Source organism: Takifugu rubripes, chromosome 21 (genome assembly GCF_901000725.2).
Source record: "Takifugu rubripes chromosome 21, fTakRub1.2, whole genome shotgun sequence".
In the NCBI taxonomy this organism is placed as follows: domain Eukaryota; kingdom Metazoa; phylum Chordata; class Actinopteri; order Tetraodontiformes; family Tetraodontidae; genus Takifugu; species Takifugu rubripes.
The window spans coordinates 14,329,273-14,356,171 of record NC_042305.1 but is presented as its reverse complement, the minus strand read 5'-3'; the positions used below and the strand labels follow the sequence as shown (position 1 = coordinate 14,356,171).

General features: G+C 48.4%; 2 protein-coding genes and 1 long non-coding RNA gene across 5 annotated transcripts; all 3 read left to right on the top strand.

Moving 5' to 3' along the window:
* Positions 1 to 196: 196 nt before the first annotated feature.
* On the top strand, positions 197 to 2,140 carry LOC115247605 (uncharacterized). The gene is made up of 3 exons (XR_003886647.1): positions 197 to 409; positions 528 to 937; positions 1,049 to 2,140. It is a non-coding gene; the product is annotated as an uncharacterized lncRNA (long non-coding RNA).
* A 184-nt stretch (positions 2,141 to 2,324) lies between these two features.
* Positions 2,325 to 5,223, top strand: LOC101065702 (probable isoprenylcysteine alpha-carbonyl methylesterase ICMEL1). 3 transcript variants are annotated; one of them, XM_011615813.2, is made up of 9 exons: positions 2,325 to 2,408; positions 3,353 to 3,376; positions 3,469 to 3,618; positions 3,691 to 3,811; positions 3,902 to 4,114; positions 4,246 to 4,329; positions 4,441 to 4,582; positions 4,660 to 4,822; positions 4,907 to 5,223. In XM_011615813.2, coding segments are annotated over exons 2-9 (1,113 nt in total). In that variant the 5' UTR covers positions 2,325 to 2,408; positions 3,353 to 3,374; the 3' UTR covers positions 5,145 to 5,223. The 3 variants fall into 3 exon arrangements, with proteins under 3 accessions (XP_011614115.1, XP_011614113.1, XP_011614114.1); XM_011615811.2 differs by lacking the exon at positions 2,325 to 2,408 and adding an exon at positions 2,559 to 2,650; XM_011615812.2 differs by lacking the exon at positions 2,325 to 2,408 and adding an exon at positions 2,576 to 2,746.
* A 440-nt stretch (positions 5,224 to 5,663) lies between these two features.
* Positions 5,664 to 22,926, top strand: cspg4ba (chondroitin sulfate proteoglycan 4ba). The gene is made up of 10 exons (XM_003975019.3): positions 5,664 to 6,055; positions 8,866 to 9,029; positions 9,676 to 13,248; positions 13,776 to 14,243; positions 14,410 to 14,586; positions 16,663 to 16,861; positions 16,936 to 17,067; positions 18,581 to 18,753; positions 18,891 to 19,074; positions 19,163 to 22,926. The coding sequence occupies exons 1-10, from the start codon at positions 5,968 to 5,970 to the stop codon at positions 21,220 to 21,222; spliced, it is 7,218 nt and encodes a 2,405-aa protein (XP_003975068.2). The 5' UTR covers positions 5,664 to 5,967; the 3' UTR covers positions 21,223 to 22,926.
* The last annotated feature ends 3,973 nt before the right edge of the window (positions 22,927 to 26,899 follow it).

Here is a 26,899-nt window from a genome sequence, read left to right as displayed (position 1 = left end):
AGTCAGTTCATGATGGAGGCGTGACGCACTGAAACTTGAACTCGGACTATATTAAGACAAAAGTGTCACGGAGAAGGAGCACACACACACACACACACACACACACACACACACACACACACACACACACACGCACTCCAGTGTTGTTAAAAATATCTCCCAGATTTGTGAGATAACATGTTAATAATACACCGAGAAGTTAATAATTCCATTTTCTAAAGGTGTGAAGGATAATTGAAGAAGCTGCTTTCATTAGGAAGAAGCTAAAGTGAACTGCTCAACATGTGACCCAGATCCTCCTCAGCTGCGCTGCACCATAAGAAGCCGGGCTGGACCCAGGGCCCGGACTGGACTCCGGGCTCTGGTGCACCTTGAACGTTTCCAGCAGTGTGTGTGATGGATTTGCTGGGTCAGTTTCCTGATTGAATGTGTCGCTCCTTTCTTTCTTAAGAATGCTCGCGGACTTGTTAGCATTCATCCTGAGGGTCTGACAAGAATAACCGCTCTGTTTCTCTCCAATCAACCAGGGGCCCCCCCTGAAAAACCTGTGCTGCTCTCCAAGTGCCTTCCAACGCTGCCGCTGCAGCTCGGATGTGATTCCAGGCACAAGAATTCCTAGAAACCGTTTCTTGCGGCTGGTGCCAGTTTCCATGGTTCCCTGCTATCAAAGGGAGGTTCTTTCTGGACCCGATGTGCTTGTGGAGTCTCCGTGAAAGATGCCTCTGTCTCTGAGCTCACCGGAGGCCTGATCCCTCCACGGTTCCGAGATGGGGGTTGTAGGGCATAATGGACAGGAAAGAAAGCCGTTTAGGTTCTGGTTCTGGTTCAATGCCACGCACCAGCGAGGGGCTCACAGGGCTGGGTCAGATTAGAGGAAAGAACCATCCAATGTTTACTTGTTTACATCAGTAAACACGAGTCCAAACAGCCACACCTGGTAGGTAAAGTTGACATTTTTGCTCTTTGAAAAGCTCATTTGCATAAAGCTGAACACACAGACAATCTGCATAGTTCTGAAGAGCAACACAAATCTTCATTTTTGTTTCAGGCCTCGTGTTTGTGCTGAGGAAAAGCAAACATTGCCAGTGTGCTCTGCAAACTCTGCTCTGCTGAATGTCCACAGAACCACCAGCGGAATGTGGAGCTGCACCGGGACTCATCCCAGGATTCGGACCCACGTCCGATCATTCTTCACTCCTTCAGCAGAGAATTCCCGTAGCTTCGCATCTGTGTTTTACTAATCTTAACACATCCCTTTGGGCTACATTCCTCTGGCCACAGCTCTTTAAAAGGTCCTGCCAGCTGCTGGTCTGACTTTGCATTTAAGGTTCTGTTTCCAGTCTGACACCAGTGCAGCACCTGGGCCTCCCTGCACGGTAGATGATGCTCAGGCACCCACTCCTGAGACTGTTCCTGTGTGGCCAAGCATAATAACCCTCAGGATGGTCAGCTCTCCTACACTGTTCTCCTTTCACTGGTTTTATGATGTTGAGTCAAAGGTTTTCCATGATCGTGGCCGAGGAAACATCTGCCCGCTGCTGTGCTGCACTCTTTTAATCCACAGAGAAGTCTTTGTTGTAAATCGTGTTAGTAAAGCACGTTGGTATAGGACATTGGTCAAAGGTCAAACATCCAATTTTAATCAGGTAATGAAGCGCTGCATGTTCACGCGGTTCCTCTGTGACTCTACCCACAAACATGAAGCCTTTCTGAGCCTTTTTACACGAGTAGATTCTCTCAATGGTAACAAGCATCGGCAGGAAATAGAAGGATGCGTTGTTGAATACCCCTGTAGCTAATGTGATGTATTGTATGATCAGGGCTGTGCACAAACATTGCCTGCCCAAAATTACACGTTTATAGTCCATTCCCTCCCTAATCAGTGTGATTGAATGAGGCTCATCTAGAATGTAAATGACAGCGTGGTAACTCCCCCTGCTGGTCATGTGCAGGTAGTGCTGCTTTCAGTAACTTTTATTAATGTTCTCCTAATGTTCTTCTAATTATTTTTTGTGGCACTAACACCGTCGTAAGTAATACCCTTATCTTTGCATTAACAGTTAAATATTACAGTATTTGTTTTTCCACGTTCTTATTCAGGATAAGATTTAAATTAAAAGTTTTTTTAATACAAGTTGCTAAAATGCAATGTTTTGTAGTCATCTTTTTAGAGACAACATTTAGAGACAAATGTGCAGAAATGGTTAGGATTCATAAACCTAACTTCATTTTTTCAACATACTGCACAAACCAACCACCGTGTCGCTGATAACGTTTGAGTGTGTGTGTTGTCATATTCGACGTTGAGGAACAGGCATTTCCGGGTTCGCAGACCAGAGAGAAGTGACGGTGACAAGAGGACAATCCCTCATCGCTTCCGCATACGCTATGAATGGATCCAAAAAAAAGTATTTGCGTGGTTTTGTCTTTGCACAGCTCATCTTAATAACAATGTGAAATTAAAGCAATGGTCGATCAACTGGAAACAAATGTACACACGCAACAATGTTCTACAAATTGGCATAGACCGAACCGGAAGTGTTAACTTAACACCAAGTCGGAAGCTGGTGGTGATTTAATTTCTCAGAATCTGCTTTATATTCGCGTGTGTCAGGTCGACGCTGGTTTATCGCAGCTCTTTGATCTTGAAGTAATGCTCTGTTCTTATTACCACTTTTTTCGAATAAGGGAAGGATTTTAACGATAAACGACAGCACAGCTCGGACACAAGGATCTTCTGTTGAACGTACATGTCATTACGTTTACGTTGATTTCCTGCGCTTTGCTGACCTTTGTGGTACATTAACAAGACAAGGCTGCAGAACTTAATTTGGCAGCATAATGTCTTCTGTTCTTGCGATGGATTTTTTTGTTTGTTGTGGCTCTAGTTTTGATCTAATTTACTGCAAAAAACAAAAACAGCTTACTAGTGCAATGATGCAGCTTTGCATGTCTGTAAGCTAATTTAGCCGACATGATCACCTGATTCCTTTTATTTGAAGATAATCCTAAAATATTTTAATCAAAGAATTTGCAGTGCTTTTACTTCTATTTAATTCTTTTTCATTAGGGGAGAGACGTAATATTCATTCTGTTTAGGGAGTAAAAACATCTTCTCAGTATTATTATAGACGACACCACTAGATGGCGCCATTGTGTTTACACAACGAAGTTTTTATTCGGTTTTACAATAAATTCATTTTATTGATTAAATGTGTATATATATATATATATATATATATTTGTCCCAAGCGTTAAATTATATAAAGAATTGTTAGGTGGATAATCTAAAGGCTGAAAGATATGGACATCGGCATATATTTTCTAACAATTATTCTTTCAAATTTTGTAGGTAAGCTATACTGATCAGCTACATGTAAGTGTATCTCACGTTCAACGATCTCTCAGAACTCTAAATATGAATATATTTCGTGTATGATTTATTATCTTTCTTTTTTTTAAATTGAGGTCTGTTTTAAAAAGTCCAGTGGTGCTACCTGTAGCTGTGGGTCTCCTGTTGGTGGCTGTTCCATATTCTGTCTCAATGACTGTTCAGTGCATTTACGGCTGGCCAAACAAACCGGGATATAAGAAGTACATAGAAGCGTTAAAACCCAGGTAATTCCTAAAGCTGCTGTTGAATTTAAACTGTCACCGTCGTAACTGCTTTGTTTCTGTTCCGTTCCACAGACGGATCTATTGTATGACCAAAGCTGTGCTGGAACGTCTCAGATATCTCCAGTACGGGAGACTTTACTTCCAGTTGAAGTCCTGGTACGAGACTGACGAAAACAAAAAGCATTATGAAAAGGTGTGTCAACACTGACCTAAAAGTGTTTTTGATTGGTTTACCGCAATGTGCATGAATGCTAAAAGCCCTGATGCTGTGGACACTTTGAAGGGCATCACATTTGGCCGCCGGGGCCAGAAACTGGACCTGTACTTCCCTCCCAACGTGAGCAGGTTGAACGATGGGCCTCCGCCTCTGGTGGTCTTCATCTATGGAGGCGCCTGGGGCTCTGGAGAAAGATCCATTTACTGTTTGCTGGCCAGGCAGATGTCTGAAGAGCTGAGCGCAGCGGTCGTCTGCCCTGATTACTGCACCTACCCACAGGTGAGAACCAGCCAGCAGCCTCGGAATAATCAGCAGGGATGACTGGAATATGAAGTCCATATCCCTACTCCTGGAGGCAGATGGACGGTAAATTGACTAAATTGACTTTGATGGTGTCTTCCGATCGCCAGGGGAACGTATTAGGGATGGTCCAAGATATCGCCGATTGCTTGGTCTGGGCACGCGAGAGCGGAGCGAAGTTCAACTTTGACAAAGTACGGAAACTTTAAACCGCTTTCAGGCTGCACTGCGGCCAAGTCTGAATATTTCTGACGCCAGCGTCTGACCTTGAAGCGCCCCGTGTCCCGCTCGTTGTCTCTTAACAGGATAAAATAGTGCTGATTGGTCATTCGGCAGGTGCCCATTTATGCGCTTTGACCGCGCTGTTTCTCGCTGATGAGAGGGAGGAGCTTCTCGTGGAGGCTGGCGTGCAGAGAGAGGTGGCGGAGTCTGTGAGAGGAGTCATCGGTAAGGATCGCTGTGCAGTCCACCATCACCGCGTCAGAATACGTCCACCCAAATATATGCATTCGGTTCTGGGACAGGGCTGAGTGGCGTCTACAACATCCTGGAGCATTACGAGCACGAGCGGAAGCGAGCGGTGGAATACGTCTCCACCATGCACAAAGCCATGAACGGAGTGGAGAACTTCCCGTACTACTCACCCACGCACGTCCTGAAGGAGGTCGGCCAGGATAAACTGAGCAGGTGAGACAGCGGGAGCAGGCGGGCCCATGGTCAGCCTCGATGTAGCAGTGAACCTGGTGACGTGGTCGGGCTCTTTTCCTCCAGATTGCCTCCGTTCGCTTTGCTTCACGGGAGCAGCGATTTCGTCGTTCCGGTCCAGTCCTCCTGTAAGTTCTCGGCGCTTCTCAGCGGTCTGGATGTCAAGGTGTCGCTCTACTTGCTGCCCGGCCTGAATCACATGGACATCGTGACTGATCTGATGTCAGCAGATAGGCGCTACTACCATCCTATCTACAGCTGCATCAAACTGGAGTGGAGGAAACTGAACCTCCTTCATCCATAACAGTTAATGTGTTCATAACGGGGCCTCTGTTTCTATCTTTATCTATTTGGAAATAATTATATTTTACTTGAATACTCATGGTCTGACTCCATAATTATGTGTCCTGCAACAATTTCTCACTGATATCAGCCTGACACATGGACGGACAGATAAATGGACAATCTGATTTATTAGATATGTGTTGATAACATGAACACAAACATGTGTCTTATGAACATCTCAATTTTCCTAATGTAAATGACTAAAGCTGAAATGTTGACTGTGGTTGCCAGGGTAACCATGGTGCAGGCAGCGGTGCTGGCAGCCTACAGCCAGAGGCCTGGAATAATCCCGTCGCAGGCTGATGACCACGTGATCTGTAATAAACGCGGGAGATCTGACGTCAGGATGAGTGTTTTGACGGGAGCATCCAGCTGGAGTCACATTTGACGTCAATCTGATTTCTCTTCACTTCTGGATCGGATTTAAACATGATTCCCCCCCGCAGAAACGACCAGATTCCAAACCTGTTCCTGTCTATTTAATCCCAAAAGCCAGAGTTGAGCAGGTAATCCGAACAAGATCTATGACTATTATTTTGAAAACTGGGGATCACGCGCACACCCACACACGCGCGAGCCGCTGGGGGCGGAGCCTAACAACCTCCGGGAGTCCGTCGGTTCATTCACGGGCGCCGCTCCGCCGCTCCGGACGCGCGTTCGCCGCTTTGGGGATCAACATTCACCGTGTGGCGGCAGCAAAGCGCGAAGAAACAACAACAGGTCGGTAAATATGTAAGCGCACGGGTTAAAGCCAGAGTTTCCTCCCGGGGGAAGAGCGAAAGATGGAGCCCGCTGTGAAACGTACCCAGGAGAAGTTGTGGCTCGGCGGTCTGCTCTGGTGGTCGCTCCTGCTCCAGCTCGTCTACGGAGGTAACTTTTTTTGTCCTAGTTTGTCCTTCGAACAAACCCCAAGTTTTACATGACAAATACATGACATTTTTTTTTTTTTTTTTAAGTTATTTTTACAGCCACCCCTCAGTTTTCTTGGGTTTTGAACAAGTGTCCTCAAGTGTTTACCTAGTGAAGCGCCCCCCTCCTGTCTGGAAACGGTAAAGCTCCCCATGCACATGCTGGCGTTATTGTCAGTAATGAGGGTACTAATGCTGCCAATGGGGGACAGCAGAGTTTGCGTGCACGGTGCACGGGAGGGCGGTTTTCGGGCTGCAAAAGCGAGGCTGCAGCAGCAGAAATAGGACTGTGCTGCCCACTGCAGTGGAAGAACTATCTGACTGTGACAGCAGCACTCTCAGCTGACATCATGGGAGCAGACAGGAGGATCCAAGGTAGAAAGTTGTTAGATGTGCATTGTCTCCATGTACGTGCTGGCCTCTCTGCTTCACTTCATCCCGCGCATGTGTCATTGTGTTCAGTTCATCCAAGCTTTGCCCCTCGGTTAATCAGAAGCCACTTTACCGTGAATCGCCCTCAGCCTCATCCTTCACTGAAGATATCTACAGTACACATTGTGGCTTTGCTTCAGGTCACTTCATCCAGAAACGACTGCGAGGTCCGAATAATGACATCCTGACTGCAGATTGCGGAAATTTGATCGAAAAGTTCTCGTCCGTGCGTTTCATGTGTGCTCTCTCGTCTTTCACAGAAAAAGTGACGTGCGTTTGAATTTGACGAGCAGAGACCCGCTCTCACCCCTCAAATTACAGTAACTGTGACTGTGTTTGCTTAAAGGTCACTGGCTTCACTGTTGTTAAATCTCACAATAGAAGGTCCCCAAAACAGCAACCCACTAACCCTGCAGACATAGATTAGCCTCCCCCCCACCCCCCCGTCCTCTGTTAAAGGTGGACTCTTAAAGGTGTCACTACTGCCTTGGGCTAAAAATCCCACAACTCAGAATGTTAAACAAAACGTGTCTTAAATAGAACTCTGAGGATGGCCATCTTGTTTTTAGCCCCCCTCACATTATAGTGACGTCAACACTTACAATTAGGCGTGCATGTCCATCCTGGTACTTAACCAAGAAATGTCAGCTCATTGCTGCTGGCTGGTCGTACAAAATCTCTCTACCCTCTTAAGTATGCAGAGGCAGCTGGAGGAATGGAAATAATGGGTGCGAAGAGTGCCTGTTACATGAATTGGGTTGTAAATATGGGTGACGCACGATGAAAAATAATCAGCGTGGGTCCAGAAATCACCACAAGCAGACTCTTGTCCGCTACTTATGCTGACGAAACTTGACGATTAAGTGTCTTGACAGCGTGGACGAACTGCTCACACATAAAACATCGCGTTTCCCCTCATTTTTAAACGAATCCACATACATGTGTCCTTTGCTGTATGTGCGTGTGGTGCCATTTGTTGCTATATTAGTTATTATACGTTCATATTATTTTTGATTTGTGTGGATGTTATATTCTTTAATGCATTTAGCCAAAGGTTTATTAGCACGCTTTGCTGGGTTTATGATCATAGTTTATGCTGCCCCATCCACGCTGATTGGATTTGGGGTAGCAAAGCTCCCATTAGTGCATTAACCCTTTAAAAAGTATGCGTTAAGTCGTATCAACCACATCTGTCCTCTTCAGTGAGTCACTGGACCGTTAGCTGCAGTCGCGCTCTTGCCCCGGCTAATGACAAATAAATCAGACGCAGAATTGGACGCGCGTCTCCGCGGAGACGGGTGTGTGTGTGTCAACGTTTGGCTGTGCGTGGGATTCTGGAGCTCATTAAAAACTTGGACTGGTGGTGCCGGGGCACAGAGGCGCAGATGAGAAATCAGAGCACGTTAGTCCAGATTACAGGGTAATGTGAGTGGGCCGGAAGGTGCGGGCGAAGAAACAGCTGGGCCTGCTCGCCGCCGCCGCCGCCCCCGAACACAGGACCTCCAGTAATGTCAGAGCCTTTCATGTTCAGGTTGACGGTTCCTGTCAGTGCCGAGCAGGCCCGAGCACGTCTGATTCTTTTGTGCCCACCTCCACATTTACTTCCTCAGTTTGTACACAGCTGTTGTGGCATTCACGTCAGACGGCTTTAGGTTTTATTTATGCCGTTTCCACGGTTCTACACAACACACACACAACTTTCTCCGAGAGCTACAACACAGGAGAAATGCCTACCTGCCATCTGATCTGTGGGAAGGAGGGTTTTTTTTTGTTCTAAGTTTAAAGTGGTTATTACTACTGCAGGAAAAGCTTTAATGTGTCATAATTATACCTTTGGCTCACTTGGATGTATGTAAATCATCGTGTTCCAGTGCCTCAAGTACAGACATCTTTTGGACACCTTGAAAGCTGGAAGATTAAGAGAGTTTCACAGGCATTCTTTTAACTCTGAGGTGTAATTTGTGTGTGTGTGTGTGTGTGTGTGTGTGTGTGTGTGTGTGTGTGTGTGTGTGTGTGTGTGTGTGTGTGTGTGTGTGTGTGAAAGAGAGAGAGAGAGAGAGAGAGAGAGAGAGAGATCCTACTTGCAGGGACATTGCTCTCTTTCTCAAGAACATGATAATTAGCCTATTATATATGTAAATGTCATATGTTGGCTATATTTAGAGCACCAGTGGCTGATTTTACTGTTTGTTTACTCTGCTTTGTTTTCACACCGCGACCTGACATTAAATTGGTGTAAATCACAGACTTCATCCTTATAAGACTCTAAAGCCTTTGATGATACTCTTCTTATTGTTTTTTTAATTGGGGAAAACCCCCATCTAATGTCTCTTTTCTCAGCTTCCTTCTATGGCGACGGCTTTGTACAGCTCAAGGCAGCTGAGTCATCCGAGCGTAACACGCTCCGCGTTCGCTTCCGGACCTCCAGCACCAACGGCCTGCTGTTTCTCGCTGCCGGCCAGACTGACCACTTACTTCTGGAGCTCCACGCTGGTCGCCTGCAGGTGGGTACATCTGTGGCTCCAGCACGTGTTCCAGCATACACACACTCATCTTTGTGCCTGTATTCCCCTGTGTAAATGTGTTATTATCTCGTAGAAGGTCATTTTCCAGAGGTAAAATTAAACAAATGACAGGCAGTGGCTTGCAGATTGCTTTGTGCTCACCACTGAAACATAAACTGACGAATCTGTCACACTGTTCTACATTTGTTCACACAAAGTAAGTGGTTCTGTAAAGATCTACAGCTAATAAAGCCCCGCAGGTTCCTCTCAGGTTGGGGTTGTTATTCCCTGTGTCTTCATCAACAATGTTTTTGCTCCACAATCGTGCGCTTCAGTAGCAGGGATGGAGGAGCGCGCTTGGACACGCTTGTCGCCTAAACGCACCATCAGCCGGGACTGTGACACGATGCTCGGAGGGCTGTGCTGAAGGCGACGGCACCTAAATCCGGCGTTGCTTTATCATAACGTCAGTTTGAACCGGCAGAACAAAAACGCTGTTTCGTTAAAGTGACTGTTGATGGTGCCAGAGTCGGATCAGGTTGCCTCAGTCTGAGCTGATGATTTCCATTCTAGTTAAAGAACACTTCAGCTACACAGGTGCAAGGTTCCTTCTGGTGACTCCTAATATTTTGTTTCCTTTCCTTAGCTGAAACTGGACCTTGGATCAGGGGAACAAGTGTTACATTCGGAGAAAAGTACCCAGCTAAATGACCTGGCCTGGCACACGGCGGAGGTTCGCCACACGCATCAAAACCTCACTCTGACCGTGGACAAGAACTCTCACGCCAGTCTGACAATGCCGAGCTCCCGGTATGATCTTCACATCGCCGATGGCCTCTTTGTTGGAGGATCCGGAGGCTTGGACCGAGTTTACCTCCCTCGAGACCCCACTGGCTTTCGAGGTTGCATGGACGAAGTGGTGTTCAATGAGCACGACGTGCTTTCGTCACTCAGGCCCTATGCTGGGTTCAAGAAGGTGTACGAGGTGTCTCCGGGGTGCAGCCCTCAGTTCTTGGCCACGGAGGAGGACCCCATCAGCTTCTTCAGTTCCAGAGCTTACATGTCACTTCCGACTTGGAATGCCCAGCAGGAAGCCGTGTTCGAGTGTGTTGTGCACACATCGGCCAAAGAGGGAATAATCCTGTTCAACTCGGCCAGGGAAGGGGACTTTGTTGCCGTGGAGATCCAGGAAGGCTTACCAGTGGCTATAATCGGTAAGGGTGGAACCAGAACTGAGCTGCGCTCCCTCACCTTTGTCAGCGATGGAAAGTGGCATTTCATTAAGCTGAGTTTCAGTTCTAAAAACTTGGTGCTGACTGTGGACGGAGAGGTCGTGAAGAACAGCCTCAGGGCTCGTCCCAAGGGCTTCCAGCTCAGAGGTTACCTTTTTGTGGGCGGCGTTGACGATAGCACCAGAGCGGAAGTCAAAAAAGTGGGTCTACTCTCTGTTTCCGGAAAGCGCGTGAGAGGCGGTTCTTTCAAAGGATGTTTGAGGAACATCCAAATCAACAGAGTGAAGATGGGTCTCTCCAACGCCATAGTCACCAGGGACCTTTCGGTCGGTTGCGAGCCAGAGAAAGAACCCGAACCAGCGACGACCGTGAGTCCAAAAACTCCTCCAGGTTCCCTCCTTCATATCATGACAACAACACCGTCACTCCAGGTCTCCACCCTCGCCAGAGGCTTGGACAGAAGGTACGGGACAGATTTTATTCAGCTCAGAAATCTCGTGGTCCAGGAAGGCGGTCGGGCGTCTCTCGAGGCCAAACACGTCAAGGTGCATTTGGATTTCAAGAAACTTGGCATCCGACAGTCTCAGATCATGTTCAAAGTTGTGGAGCAGCCAGTTCACGGTCAGGTGAGACTAGACGTGGATCCAGATCAAGAGCAGAACACTTTCAGCATGTTGGATCTCTGGCATGGTCGAGTCATGTATATCCACGGCGGATCAGAGGAGCCGGAGGACTTCTTCATATTTTCCATTTATTCCAGCAGCAGGAGGGAAGTTCCCGATTACCTGAAGGAGAAAAGATTGTACCGCTATAACATTACCGTGTCGCCCACCAACGATGCGCCTGAACTGAGCCTCCCTGAAGGAAATCTGTTCGTCCTGTTGGAAAACACCAAAAAGCGTCTCACTACGGACGTCCTGAAGGCCACGGACATTGACAGCAACCACACGGACCTCGTCTTCTCCGTGCTCGGTAACCTGAACGTAAACGCCGGCTATTTAGAATTGGAAAATAGTCCTGGAGCGGCGGTCGCCTCCTTCTCCTACGTGGATTTGGAAGAACTGAGGGTGTTCTATGTTCACACAGGGGTCTGGAACTCCAGGATTGTTCTGAGGGTTAGTGACGGGGAAAAGGTCAGCAACACTGTTGTCCTGAGGGTCATGGCTGTAGCGCTGGAGTATAAGGTTGCCAACAACACGGGCATCGACATCATCCAGGGGGAGTCTGTTTTAATCGGCTCAAACCAGCTGGCCGTGCAGACCAACGCCATCAGGCAGGCTGTGGACATTCGCTACGATATGAGCGAAGCCCCTCAGTACGGAGAGCTCCAGAGACTTCACTCAAGCGGGGAATGGAGACCGACAGATTCCTTTTCCCAGAGGCTCCTGGAAAAAGAGCGCCTGAGGTACGTTAGCACTTTTCAGGAAATCCAGACATCCAGTGCCGCGGATCAGGTCAAGTTCAACGTGACTGTGGCTGGAAGAGCATCCACGGAAGTGCTGTTTCCCATCACCGTGAAGTGGGTCAGGTACCATTTAGTGCGAAATGTCGTCTTAGAGCTGGATAAGATTCGTAAGGTCACACTGGACTCGGACTGTCTCTATGCTACAACGGAAGGTGTGAGCCTCTCTGAGGACGACCTTTTTTATCGAGTTCTCACGATACCAAAGAAAGGAAAACTTCTGCTCGGCGCCACGGTCCTGGGGAAGAACTCCACCTTCAGCCAGAGAGATTTAACTAATTCCAAAGTCCACTACGAGCTCGTGGACCGACCTCACGAAAACATAACCGACAGGTTCAAATTTCAGCTGCTTTCCAAACACGCGCAGTCGCAAAACTACGATTTTCAGTTCTCCATTAAAGCTGATGCTAACAGCGTGTTTCTGAGGAACCGTGGCCTCTCCGTCCTGGAAGGAGAGAGCAAACTCATCACCAAAGACAAACTGTTTGCAGAGACTTTGAGCACAAAAGACATGCACTACACAGTAACGAGCAGCCCAAAACATGGGAAGCTAGCACGCATTAGCCACTCGAATTCCAACGCCAGCTACAGCAACATTCTAACGTTCAGTAATCAGGATGTACTGGAGGAACGCATAATGTATATCCACGATGATAGTGAGGCGACTCAGGACAGCTTTGCCTTCATAGCCTCCATCACTGAGGGGTTCCGATCGTCCATTACAGACCACGACGTTGGCACCAAAGCAGGAACCTTCAACATATCCGTTCGGTTAATCAACGACCAAAAGCCAGTACGTGTTATAGATAAAGTTTTCCACGTCGTGCAAGACGGACAGAAGTTGCTCACTATCGAGGATTTACGTTATCACGACCCGGACTCCGATTTTGATGACAGTCAATTGATCTACACCCGACGAGGGATCCCGATGGGAGACTTGGTGCTGGTAAACGACACCACCCACAGGTTGTTCCAGTTCCAGCAGAAGGATTTGGAAGAAAAGCGCGTCCTGTTCATCCACAAAGGTGCGAGCACCGGCCGCTTCGTTCTCTTTGTTTCCGATGGAAAACACTTCATCTCCAGCCTGTTGGACATCAGTGCTCGAGAACCATTCCTGAAGGTCGCTAACAACACCGGGCTCCTGGTTCAGAAAGGCCAGTCGGTGACCATTCACAGCAGTAATTTTAGCCTGGAATCAAATTTGGATATCAGAGATGATCAGGAAGTGGGGTTCAGTCTGGTCGAGGGCCCTAAATATGGAGAACTTCGCTGCAACCGGTCAAACGTGGATTCCTTTACTCAGTCTGACTTGAAAGAGGGTCTGATCTCTTATCAGCATGATGACAGCAGCCACCTGGCAGATTATTTCAATTTGACAGTCAGAGCTAAAGATCTTCAACTGACGGTGCGAATCAGCGTGAAGGTCTTCCTGGAGAGTCACCAGAGGCCGCCCATCCTGCACCATCACGGCACCATACTGGTGGAAGAAGGGAAGCCAGTCAAAATCGACGAGTCCGTGTTAGAGGTGAGCGCATCGTAAATATTCAAGCATTACATATTTATTGAAACAACATCTTTTTAAAGAACCTTTGATTGATCAGAGACAATCTTTTAATACAGAGTTTTGTTCAAAAATGTTCAAAATCCTGATGTTAGAATGCTGCAAAATGACAATTATAATGTGATAAAATGACACAAAAATTAAGCCCAGAAAAGGGACCTAGCTGACAAAAAGGGCTCAAGAAACCTCAAATGGGAAAACAAAATGGTGTGAGCCCAAACGATCATTTCCTCTCATGCTAATGCTAATTCCTCATGAACTTTTGGGTGTCAGAATAATTATTTGACCGGTTTATATAATGCAGGTGTGTTTAATTTAAGTATAGATATTTAAAGTACAGCATTTGATATTGCCTGAGAGTGTCTGAATATAGAGCTTACATGATATAATAAACAGCAAATTCTAAAATCTTTCATTTAAGTCACAAACAAATAAAAAAAACCTCAGCAGGGTTCCGAATTGTACCACTCAGTATTACGCAATCGTTGCAGGTCACTCACGAAGATAACCTGCCTTCTGAGATCGTGTTCACAGTCACGGTGGCGCCGCCTCACGGGTTCCTGCGGCGCTTTGACAAAGAGCGCTACATCGGAACCAAAACGTCCGGCGTCACGACATTTACCCAAGAGGACATCAACGGCGGGAACATCCAGTACGTGCAGGCAGAGCCAAATAAAGCCAGTGACGCTTTCGTCCTCCACGCCACCAACGGGGTCACTCACGTCCGTGACATTCGGATGTCTGTTGACATCATCCCCTGCCTCATCCCACTGCAAGTCACCAATATCACTGTGAAAGAGGGCGCCTCCAGGGCGCTGACCCAAGACGTGCTGAGCGTCACCAGCCCACACTTCTCTGGAATCAACTTCCTGTACAGCGTGATTGAGCCCCCGCAGCACGGTCACGTTGAGCACTCCCGACATCCCGGCGTCTCCATAACCTCGTTCACCAGGAGACAGGTGAGGGATTTATCCTGGAGGAGGGAGAGGAAGTCTCCAGTGAGGAAGAAATAGCTTTAAAAAAAAATCTTACACCTGATCTGAAAATCCAGTTGTTTTTGCCCGAAAGGTCTTCGGAGGTTAATAATTGTAATAATCATTAATCTTCCCGCTCCTTTATTACCAGGTGGAGCACGAGTTCATCTACTACGTCCACGACGGCAGTGAAACCGCGACCGACAACTTCACCGTGGGGGCCAACGACACGGGCCTGAGGAAGCACAGCGCCGGCCAGACGGTGCACGTCCAGGTTACAGCTGTCAACGACGAGCCCCCTCTTATTACAGCCAACAGGGTCCTCAGGGTGAGTCGGCACTGCTGCGCTATATTTAAACCCCTTTTTTGGTTGCAGGTAGGCCTCTGCTGTAGCGTTCTGTCAGTGGTGTGTAGGGATTGTTGCAAGTTGCCAGGGCCGGCCGGGTGGGGGGAACTATGCTAGTTATGTGGAGGAGGGCCCGGGGGCCGGCGGCGAGGGGCTGGCCTTCATTTGGAAGGGTTCCAGATTTAGCTGCAGCTAAGAATAAAGTGAAATTTAAAAAGTTCCTATTCTGTTGACGCTGCTGGGATTTGTATGAGCAGGGTGCTGCCGTTTTATGGTTTGGGTTGACTTCAAATGATCTCAAAGTCCTCTCATGATCGCAAAAGCATTTTTAAAAAAGACCCCAGGCCTTAAAGTGACACACCACAGAACGCCGCCATGATTTAGCCCCTTTTTACAGCATCCAAGTGTGGAGTGACATGATGGAAACAGCACTTACTGTGAGCTCACAGCTTCAGTTTAATCCTGTTTAAACTCTGTCCCCTATTTGACGAGGAGGGGTGGGGTTGGGGGGGTTAAGAAGTTTAGGTCTCTATTGTCTGTGCAGCTTTTCTCCAAATGCTTGAAATTCCTCAAGAATCCAGCACCTTGAGGACAATTTCTTACCCACTTTATTATTCTTTTTAAGTCTAAAGTGCATGGTTATGTTTAAAGGGAATTATTGTTTGAGCGATGACTGAAAACTGACCCATTTATGAGCTCCATCTTCAAACCAACATTATCTTCAGGTGAAAGTGAAGGTTACCATAGTTCCAGCAGGTGGCTCTCTGTCCCTGCACTTCGCTCAGCTCCAGTCAGACGCTCACAGGCAGCAGTGCAAGATAGTCCTTCACGTGTGTGTGTGTGTGTGTGTGTGTGTGTGTGTGCGCATTTTTTAAGGTGTGCTTTGAATTATATCCCCAGATGACAACTATCTCTATTTTGTGCAGGCGCCCACACAGGAACGCATGAAAAAGAGCCTGATGAGCAGCTTGTTCTGGTTTTTGCTCTGAATTTGTGCAGTTTGATGTAATTAGTCTTTTTTCCCGTGCAGTGAGTCACACTGAAGTCTCACGGGACCGGTCCGGCTGTGACTTCCTGTAAAATGAGTGATTCGCTGAGGCGTATCAACCATATCAACACTCCCGCGGCGCTGGGGCGATGTGTTCAGTGGCTAGATGTGGTTAAAGCGGCTAATTGGGAAAGAACCTCGGTTGTGTTTTATTCAGCTGTTTTAATGAGCAACAGTGACATAAATAAAACAAAAGCAATAACATGATGGTGTGGAAAATGTGAGCTTGACCAACAGGACAGAACATTGTGGTTTTATCGTAATCCCCAAAGACTCAGTTCTTGAAAACATCAGTAGTGCAACAGGCTGTCCTCATAGCTCATGACGTCAAACACATTAGGCAACTTTGACAGGAAGTTAAACTTAAATTGGTGAATATTAATCAGCACAAGGAGGTTCAGCTGCAGGAAAGCCTGAAAGTTTAATCAGCGTGGATTGAGCCCTAATTTATTTTAAATAAGAAGGGGCAGTTAATCAGGCCGTTAGCATCTCTGTGTTTATCCGTCTCGAAGCTCTGCATCCCTGCAGTACTTGGTGCCTCCACGGCTGGCATGTTATGCACCTGTTGACCTGGATAGAAGCTCATTCCTGGTGTGTGTGTGGGTCACTGTCAGTGACCCTTTTTGTGACGACTCTGGTGTCACCTGTCCTCAGCGATCACCAGAGGGTAAATTCAGGCCTTTTCTCCCTCTCCCCCTCTGCAGGCCCCACCCAGATGTGGTTGCAGTAACCTTTTCAGATCCTTCCCCTTTTGTCACACACCTCAAGATTGTCACACACATAGTTTCAATCCCATCTGCTCCCATGCAGAAGCTCGGTGCTGCTACCCAGACCTGGTTCTGATGGCCAGATTCATGCTCCCTTCACATTAAAGAATCATCTTAACTGTCCCTCACAAACACTCCTACTGTGTTTCCACTTGCTTTGTGCTATATTTAGTCTACTTAATACTTAATGTGCGAACTTTCTGAGATCACAGATTACAGATTGAATCTGTTCTTCCTGTCCAGGTTTGGGTGTCCTCGGTGACAGAGATCAGGCCAGAGGATCTACAGGCGCACGATCTGGACTCGCCACCGGAGGAGCTGCACTTCATGGTGACCCCACCAAGCAACGGGCACCTCGCCCTGAAGAGTGCCCCCATGGCAGCCGTGCTCAACTTTACCCAGGCCCACATAGAAAGAGGACAGCTGCTGTTTGTTCACAAAGGCATAAACCTGCCTGCACATTGAGTTCCTGGGACCAACCCCAGCCTTTTGTAATCACGCTCATTGAATTTGCAGGTGCCATGTCTGGTGGATTCAACTTCCAAGTCAACGACGGTGTGAACTTCACTCCCAGGCAGATCTTCAGCATCACCGCCCAGGCTTTAGTTGTCAGTTTAGAGCGAAACCGTCCACTTAAGGTGTTTCCAGGTAAATCCTCCTGCTGATACATCCTCAAGTGTAAGACTGTAAAAATGATGGAACAATGCATTTTTAATTGCCCCTGCCTTCAATATTGACTTCATTAGCCTGCTAGAAGCTGATTAAACCTGTCCACCTGAGTATTTCAGCACTTTTCCAGGAACTGCTCATTGATTAAACCAAAAACCAAACCAAATACCAGAAAAGCCAGACTGGAAGATTTTGATGTACAGTGAATTTGTATGGTGGTAAAACAAGATGATGTCATCTGTGCGTGGGGTGGGTTATGCGATTTCCCCCAGTCCGGCTCAGATTTGGATGGAAGGGATGGTTACGGGGGGCAAGCTGCCAGCTGGCGCGCTCTGCTGAGCTTCCCAGCCACAGGCAGAGCGGGGGCTCCAAATGCTCTGTCAGTCCGAGGCAGCGCTGCTTGTGCCCAGTGCCAGGCGGGGCAGAGGGGTGGGGGTGAGCGCTGGCGTGATAATAGCTGTCACTGGTAATGAAGTGGGGGGGGGGACCCGCTCGTACTGAGGATGTTTTTTTTCTGTTTGAACCCATCAAACCCCTTTTTCTGATGTGGAGCATGTTCTTGTTTTTAAGATGCGAAGCTTCCAACTATGCAACATTTACATTTTAGTCTCCTTAGAAAGGCCATTTGCAGTCTGACACTCTTTATTATTGCTTCTATAAAATATAACAATTGGGGGTTTTTTACAATTTGCTATAAAAAAAACCAACATGAAGGGACGCATAAAAACCCTGTCTCAGGGTAAAAACCCTGTCTCAGGGTTAAAATAGACGTGTCGACCACCCGGCTGTTTTTCCTATGACCGTTAAGTTTGAAGATCCTCTGACTCAAAAGGAATCGCACCCTTATGAATCGAGCTCTAAAGTCTTGGGTTTGTGGTTGCACATGTGCAAAGCGCTACGGCAACGCTAGCACTTCTAACACACTGCAGCATCCTCAGTCTCCTCCGGTTCACCTGGTTTCTCTAAATCTTTCGTGTTGTTTGCTGAAATCCAGCCGGTGCCGATACGGAGCCGGTCAGCACACATCGGCAGGAGATGAGAGACGCGCGTCTCCCTCTCTTCCTCCGGATGGAAATTTCCCGTGGGAGACAGCCGAAGGTGGTGGGAGTGCTCGTGACAAGTGATGAATGAATTTCACTGTGCATCAGCCCCTCGTCCTCTCTCCTTCATTGCCTTCCCGATTCCCGGCATTGTCGGAGATCCACGACAGTTCATGTCAAGCAGAACAGAAGCTCTCAGTTGTTTTCCCCTGCTGACAGGATTTCTGTGTCTTTCCCAGTGAGCAGATTTTATTTTTTCCCCTTCTTTTTGAACTGTACGCAGCTCTTAGCTCTTTAGCAGCGATGTAAGACGCCAGCGTTGATGGGAGACTTCAATGGCCTCATCCCGTCGCTCAGCAGCTTGTTGATCGCAAACTAAGAACCAGATGGAAAATTAAGGTTGGCAGCCGCTTTATCATCTATTTAATTAATTCCATCTCGCTTCTTTTAAGGGTCTTCGACAACCCTCACCAGTGAGGATTTACTAGCGGTGACGAACGACTTCAGCAACTCCTCGAACAGGGTCATTACGTTCAACGTGATTCGCCAACCAAAGCTGGGCCGTCTGGCGATGAGGCGGCCCGACAATTCCACATCAGACATTTCCACTTTCACACAAGACATGGTGAGAACATCCTCAGCGTGCTTCTCTGGCACACGCACAGTGGGAATATTTTCCAATCGTTTTGTGTCTAATGTATCATTGGAAGACAAAACGGGCGCCAGGTTAGAGTGAGGATCTATTTCCTGTTTGTGCCTCAGGTGAACAGAAAAGAGGTGGTGTATGTGCAAAGTCCCATTGAGTCCGTTGGGTGGGAAGCCATGGACTCCCTGACCTTCCATGTGACATCAGCGCCTGCGTCTCTGGACAGTCAGACCTTCAGAGTGGACATTTCCTATGAGAACACTGGACCTGAACACAACACCGTCCTGCTTGCAAACACAGGTATGAACCTGATGTCAGCTATGCTAACAGCGCTCTGCCGTCTCGCAGATTCACACCTAGAGCTTGATTGATGTTTTCTGGGTAACAGGTGCCGTGGTAACAGAAGGGGAAAGCGTCGTCATTGACGAATCCAAACTAGACGCATCCAACCTGATGTCCAAGCTGCCGACGCCTGAGCGGAGCTCCCACGAGGTCTGGTTCCAGGTGCTGTCTCTGCCTCAGCATGGCGTCATAGTGGTGGGGGAAAGGAACCTCACTAAGGAGAAACCCAACTTCTCTCAGTTCATCGTTAATAAGTACGGCATCACCTACCTGCACGACAATTCAGAGACGACCCGGGACTCTTTCATATTCAGCGCTTGGATCAATCCGAAGGGCAAAACGGCGCAGCGCCCTCACGAAGGCAGCAACGTGGTGGAGGAGCGGTTCAACATAACAATCCTGCCTGTGAACGATCAGCCGCCTCTGCTGAGGACCAAATCTCCAGGTCTGAGGGTGGTGCAAGGAGACACAGTCGCTCTCAAACCTGAGGATCTCCATGTGGAAGACCTGGACGACCCTCCGGAGGACATTCGCTTCTCTGTCATCAGCAAACCAAACAATGGCTTCCTGGCTCTTGAGGGAAGATGGAACGAGTCGATAGGGGCGTTCACACAAGCCCAGATCAATAATGGAAGTATCTATTTCATCCACGATGGAAGCACCGGCTCAGGGGTGTTCTACTTCAGTGTTACAGATGGTCATCACAAACCGCTGTACAAACTGTTTAACCTGGAAGTGACGGAAATCACCATTTCTCTGGTTAACCACTCACGGTTGTGGCTGGAACAAGGCAAGACCTTCATTTCTCTGAGCCAGGATCACCTCGCAGCCCAGTCCAATGGGAAAAACGTCAGCATCCGTTATCTTATCACCAGGCCCCCGCTCTTTGGAAAAGTCTTGAAGGAGAATTTGGAGGTCAAAGAGTTTGAAGAGGAGGATCTGAAGTCTGGAAAGCTCTCCTATCATATGACCTCTGTGGCCTCTGCTGAAGATAGCTTTGAGTTCACCGCCTTCACCTCAGAGGCTAATCTGACTGGACAGGTGCTTAACGTCACTGTAGCGCCCCTGATCCAAGTGGGAGAAGGTGTCAGGATTCCCAATGGGATCACTGTCAAACTGGCCACCAGCTTCCTGAATGCTTCAGCGCTCGCAAAGATCTGTGGCAGCGACCCCGTCTTTGAGATCAAGACCCATCCTAAGTACGGCAAGGTGGTTCGGCCTAAACCAGGCGTGTCCCACACATCTGTGCCAGTTCAGTCTTTCACCTTTCAGGAGGTGGTGCGGGAGGAGGTGGGCCTGGAGCTGAGCGCCAACCTGACGGAAGTCCGAGAACTCAATGATTCGTTCACGTTTCTGCTGAAGGCCGACACCGTGCCACCCGCTGGAGGGGAGCTCCACTTCACCGTCGTTCCATACGACCCAGAACTTTCTTTGACTACAAAGAGTCCCGTCTCAGCTACAGCACCAGAGTCTCAGACACCACTCCAGAAATCCAGGAGTGGAACGACCTTCCCAGCTCTGACTACTGCTTCCCATCCAACCCAGCAAACGAGCAAGAACCAGCAGAAGTTCAAAGGACAGAGCCGCTGGGGAAACGCCAACAGAACCAGCGTCTTCAGCACAACCCTCGGCAAACCGACGCACCGAACCGAGGAGCATCCCTTCAGAAACACACCCGTCCGTGTGGAGTCGTACCCTCAGAAGCCCTCCAACCCCCTCCTGGTCATCCTGCCCCTCCTGGCCCTGCTGCTGCTCGTCATCATCTTCGTGGTCCTGGTCGTCTTTCTGCGACACCACAGGCAGCGGAAACAGAACACGGCTACACCAAAGGACCCGGACTCCACTGGCCTTCAGAGCAGCCAGGCCTACCAAGCACAAGCTCAGAGGAGCCCAGCAGTTCCCACGGTGACGGTCACACCCTTGACCCGCACATCCAACGGTGGCCCGGTGCTGGATCGGTCACTGACGCCTGACTGGGGCTACGCCCGCCGCACGGCTGATTCTAACGTGCAAATAAGTTCTTGGAGGAATGGCTTCCCTTCCTCATCCTCCCAAGTTCTTCATCCCAGCACTCCAACGTTGCAGAAGAATCAGTACTGGGTGTGATCTGCTTCAATTTAGCTCACGTTTTATCAGTTCAAGCTCTGGTGTGACACACAATCACACCAACTAATCAACACATCCGTCACTCTTACTAAGGTAATGGATGCAATGCAACACAATGCAAGGCACAGCTAGCTAACGTCCGAACCAAGTGAGTCACGAAAGGCTTCCCGAGGTCACGCCAGGATTTCTTTGTTCTATTAAGACAAACTTGGCCTAACGGGTCATTTAAAAAGAAAACTGCTTTGGCCAAAGTCCTTTGCACGACATTAATTATTGTCCGCTAGGCTCACTTTTAGTCAACCATTCTTGCAACAAATGTCATTGTGGTTTAGTGTTTGGTGCCTCATCTATGACATCATCTGCTCCTCATGCACGTAGAGCTCGTCCATTAATGATTCTCACCTCTGAGGGGATTTTATTTACTTTAGGAACTAAGACTGAGGTCGCTGTAACCACTGTAAGCATTTTGATTGCATAGATTTAATATTGTGTCAATGGTAACACACATTATTGTGAACTCAGGCGTGAACATTCAGTCGTGTGATTGTTGCTGGTTATTACACTGGTGTGGTTCTGGGATGTATTTAAAGGGAACAGCAACCACTATTTACGGACCTTTTTATGCAGTAATCTGGGTCCACTTGCAAGAGAGTACACACTGTTTTGTTATGTTGTTTTTGTTACTGCGCCTGGTGGCACTTTGCTAAAAGAGATCGCAACACTGACCTTTAACCCCCCCCCCTTGTTCAATTTGCCAGCTGTTACTGTAAAAAAAAGAAGTGCAAACTGTAATGGAGAAATGCAGAAAAACTAGCACAATCTTTAAAAATACCTGCAGCTATTTACGAGAAACGGAGGCTGCGTTTGTTTATCTGTGCACGTGTCAAACAGTCCAGATTGAGTTGTAAATCATTCCAGTGGTGAACGTGCACGGTTGTCCCGTTGTGGGGGCCGTCGCCACAGGAAGCGACTGGAATCATGCACTGTGTGTGATTAAATCTTTTTTTTTTTTATTACTAAAATGTCTGTGTCATGTAAAATGTCCTGATTTATCTGCGCGTGTACTTATTTATTTATCTGGGTCAGGTGATCCTGCTCCCCTCGTCGTGCTGTCCTCGTGGGAACCGCGTCATGTTTGGAGGGGCTGTGGGATGTTTTTCTGCAGCGTCGCTGCTGTGAGTCAGCCCTCGTGATGGGATCTGCAAGCGCTCGGTGCTGTCACGCTTGTGCGGCCGCGGTGGAAGGTGACAGCTCATGATTCTGAGTCGCTCCACAGCTTTGGACAGCATTCGCTAAAATCTACAGCCGCGGCCAAGAATGTTGACCCCTCTGCTTCCAGGAATAACTCCTCCAGATATTGGCCTTAATGCAACATAATAAGCTAGCGCGTGGTCCAAAAAGCAATTTGCTCTGAAAAAAAAGGCTGTCTTTTTTATTTTTTACTGCCCCCACATCTGACAGACACTTAGAAACTCAGTAAATCTTATTTACCTGCCAGCTGGAGCTGCTGTTCACATAATACCCCGGGAGAAAAATCAGATTTTTCTTTTATTTATTTGACCGTCTCGAGCTGTTTTTATTCTGTCGCCATGCAGAATCTCACCACCACGGTCAACTTCAGCATTTATAAGCTAAATAAAAACGGGGATTTTTCCACTCGGTGGAGGATTTTATAAGAAGGCCTCGGCCCTCCCCCCCACCTAACACACACAAAGTTGTTTTCTGTACTCTCTTCATCTCCTGTGTGTGTGTGTGTGTGTGTGTGTTTAAAGCAAATTTGGCTTTGTTTTTTCCTGCTGATTCCCAGCAGAGGAGCCCAGTCAGTTAGTACCAGCCTGTCCCCGTGCACAGATGTGGGTTTAGAACCTTGTGAAGTCGAGCAGATTCAACAGTTATTGGTCACTTTTCGGTCTTTCATAGTCATAAAGAAGGTTTGACTCGGATGGTTCGTTTTATTCTATCATTGTTGTTGGAAAACCAGACTTGTGGACCGTGTCCCACTGTAGAAGCGGGCAGAGGAGGGAAGGAAGGCGCCCACGCAGCGGCGGCACAGGTGTCTCAGTGAGACCCCCCCCCCAAGGTGGCCCGGGGACACTCCCGGGGACGAAGTCACGGGGGGAATCTGAAGGCCCTGGAGCCTGCATGCATGGGTATGGAGTCAACAACCCAATGTGAGCCTCTGCTCGGAGAGGTCGTCATGGTTCTGCTGTGACACACAAATGGGTTGCCTGACTTCCAGAACCCAGCAGAAACCTCAAGCCCAGGAGAACCCTGCAGGAGCGAGGAGCCCTGTGTCTCCTTGGTGTGAGAGCTCAAAGGCTTTTGCCTGAGACCATGATCATCCTGCTTTGGTGCCTCTGAGTCCAGGCCCAAACCACTGAGCCACACCTGAGGATGCCCTCCACCCTTTGTGGAGGAGGAGAGACCCTCGTTGTTCTGAACTGGTTTACCGTCTGAAATCCGGGATTATTGTCTTATTCCTAATGAAACAGTCCATCCTTGAGTGGTCTGAGCCTCTTTCGTGCCTGATGGTGTCCTCCAGCAGCACTGAAATCTCCCCATTTAGACCCAGGACCGAGGGTCTGATGCCGGGCCCTTCCAGTGACTCTGATGTGGTTGGAACCTGCAGGCGCCCAGTTCTAGGGGGTCCTGTGACCTCTGAGGAACCTGCGACCTTTGAGGCTAGTGGCCCAGGAGGCAGAAATGTCCCTGGTGCTCGTCCCCTTTATCAGGCCGCACGCAGCACCCAGGTCATGTGACCTGGTTGTATAATGCTTTGATCTGTGCATCTGCCTGAGGAGGAATGAAACAGAGCCGGCTGTGATGTACCGACCCGCTCAGCTTTGGCTCCCAGTCGAGCCTGACCAAGATTCCTGCCATGATATCGTTACATAGTAATTACAAAAATGGCTTTAGCACCGTTATCTTCCCTCGCCGGCCTTTAACGGCCTTCACTTGTTCATTTTTGGGAATCTTGAGAAGTGTTTCTGCTTCCAAGAACAAAAGTCAGATTTTGGCCCCAGAAAGAGGAATTCAAGTGTTGAGTAAATGCTGACGCCTAAGTGTTCAACGTAACCCAGACAGACAGGAAGCAGCCACAGGGGATAATTAGAACATGTTGTCGCCCTCAGACGTTAGATTTCAGGGTGACGACGGGCGTCGTTTGTGGGTTAGGAAGCACGCGCGCTCCAGTTGGCCCTGGCCTCCCGCTGCCTGTCGCAGGCTCCCTCTAACAGGTGGGAAGTCCTGCCCACACCAGGCAGCTTTTTATGAAGGATGATCGGCTGGCGGAAAATTCTGCAGAGGCTTTCAGAATGTGGCACCTTGACGTTAAAGGTCTGCTGGAGGAATTTCGGAGGAAGCGTCTGGGCCACCCGTTCTGAGGAGGCCGTCTTCTGCCTCCCAGCTGTCGCGGGCAGTAATTAACAGCAAACGACCTTTAGTTACAGGTGCACCACAGGACACAATCGCTCACACCTGCAGGCCAGAGCCCCGTCGACGAGCTCATCCTCACCGCCACGAGGAGAACACGCAAACACACGAGATAATTAGCTGGTGTTCCTATGGCAACAGATGATAAAGCTGGTGACCTGGGTGGGATCAGTAGGAGGTGAGTGTTCCACAGGCCAGACCGCCAGTTTCCTGCAGCGCGCTGTGGTTCACAGGGCAGCTGCTGGTCAACGCTGTGTGTGAGTGTGTGTGTTTGTGCTTCCTTCAGAGTACCAAAGTAATACTTATTTTACCAGCAAAGTGAGGACATTTGGGCTGGTGTTCAAAGGTTAAGACGTGGTTTGAAGGTTGGAGGTTGGTGGTGAAAGCTGGTGTGATGCAGCCTTTAGTGTGACATGTTACACGCATTTCTTTTATTGTGTGAGTTTAAATCGTGTAAAAGCCTGGTTTCACAGAACCGAAAAGAAGCAGAGTTTTAGGGCTCAGCCTCAACCAGAGAAGGTCGCCCCCGCCGTTATATTTAGAAAGAAGAAACAGTTTAAGCAATTTTTAGATGCTTTGCAGGAACTTCACATGTTCTCAGTGCGGATGACTTAGTTTTAGCTTGAAAAAACAAACATTTTTTCCCGCTTTGGGACGAGTAAATATTTAGCCTGGGCCGTATCACCGAGGCTGATGTAAACAGGGGAAACGGCCTCTTCTGGATGTTCTTGCTTGTTTGTTGTAATTAGAGCTATAAATGAAACCCCGAGGAAGGAGGGGACGCAAGGAAGACAAAAGAGTGTGTGTGTGAGTGTGTGTGAGAGAGTTTTCTTTTCCAGACGGCATGAATGAGGCCCCAGCGGAGAGCACTTCCTGTGTGAGGGCTACAAAAACAGAGCGAAGGACGCCGTCGCCCCCACGTCCCCGACCGTTCTGCAGGTAGCTGCTGCTCTTCTTTTCCCTGACGATACAGAAAAACAGTCGTTTCCTCTGAAAACACCGACCCTGAACAACAAAGTGCGACGCCGCTTCCACTGGGGGAGCGTTGGTGGGTGGGGGATGCCCCAGAATTCTGCCCACCGGCGATGAATTTTGATTGGCCTGTGAAAATGGAGCCAGACGTGACATCGTTCACTGCGTGACCTCGAGCGACTCACACCCGCCTCTTCCTCCCGAAGCCGTTTTAGGGAGGAGAAATCCGACTTCAGCCCTAAAATATCAAGACGTGGCGCGTTGGTGTGATGCTGCAGCGCTGATGTCAGCAGGTGATGTCATGGAAGCGTGTTTGTCCGGTCCCACTTCCTTCAGAAGCACGGCAGGGAGCCGACGCTGTGGTTGGAATCAGCTTAAAGTCCTTTTCAGCAAGTTCTCTCTGGGAGTTCCAAAGTTGGAAGGAATAAAAACAGCTGCATTGATTCATTTATTTATTTTCAAGGCAGCGTGACTTTGGAAATAGCCGACAAACGTTAAAGCTTGTTGAGGCTAATTACCTTTGAGGCACATTTGAACCCACGGACACCGTTTGTCTTCCAAACACGACAGACATTTCAGGAATGTTGTACTCCGAGCAGGCGGCGGGGAGAGAAGAGCGGCGGCGTAAACATTCATCCTGCCCTCATCCTCATCGTCAGCCATCAACACACAGACCAGCCCCACTTCCATTACCAACATGTTGGTTCCCACACCTGCAAACCCAAGAAAGGGAGCCTAAATCCCCTCTGGGTGGGGGTCAGGGGTCAAACCCAGGGGAGGGGTTGATGGATGGTGATTGCTCTGGAGTCCCTCAGCTTTGGCAGGACTGGGTCGGCTCTTTTTGCCCGAGTCAAGACCAGAACCGGTCCGCTCTTATTGAAAACAGACTCAGCCAGAATCCCTCCAGCAGGAATATGCTGAGTAGAGGGAATTTTTGAACATTCCGAAAGACTCCGCTCAGAATGAAGGGAAAAATAGGCCGTACGTTTGCTTCTACCTCTCATGTGCTATAGCAGTCAAGGTTAGCAGGTTAGCATTGTTAGCTCACAGCGAGGAGGATTCAAGGTTTGATTCCAGGAGAGGAAAAATAATGATGTTCCGACTGTCCCAAGTAGATAAAAACCTACTTTTCCCAGGTTCTCAAACAAGAGCTAATTATTTTTAGTTCTTTCCAAGCTATAATTATTGAATATTTTTAACTTATGCTAATTAGCTGGTGCTTTTTTTTGCTGATACACGTCATGTGTGAGTGTTTAGGCTAATTTGGGGTTTT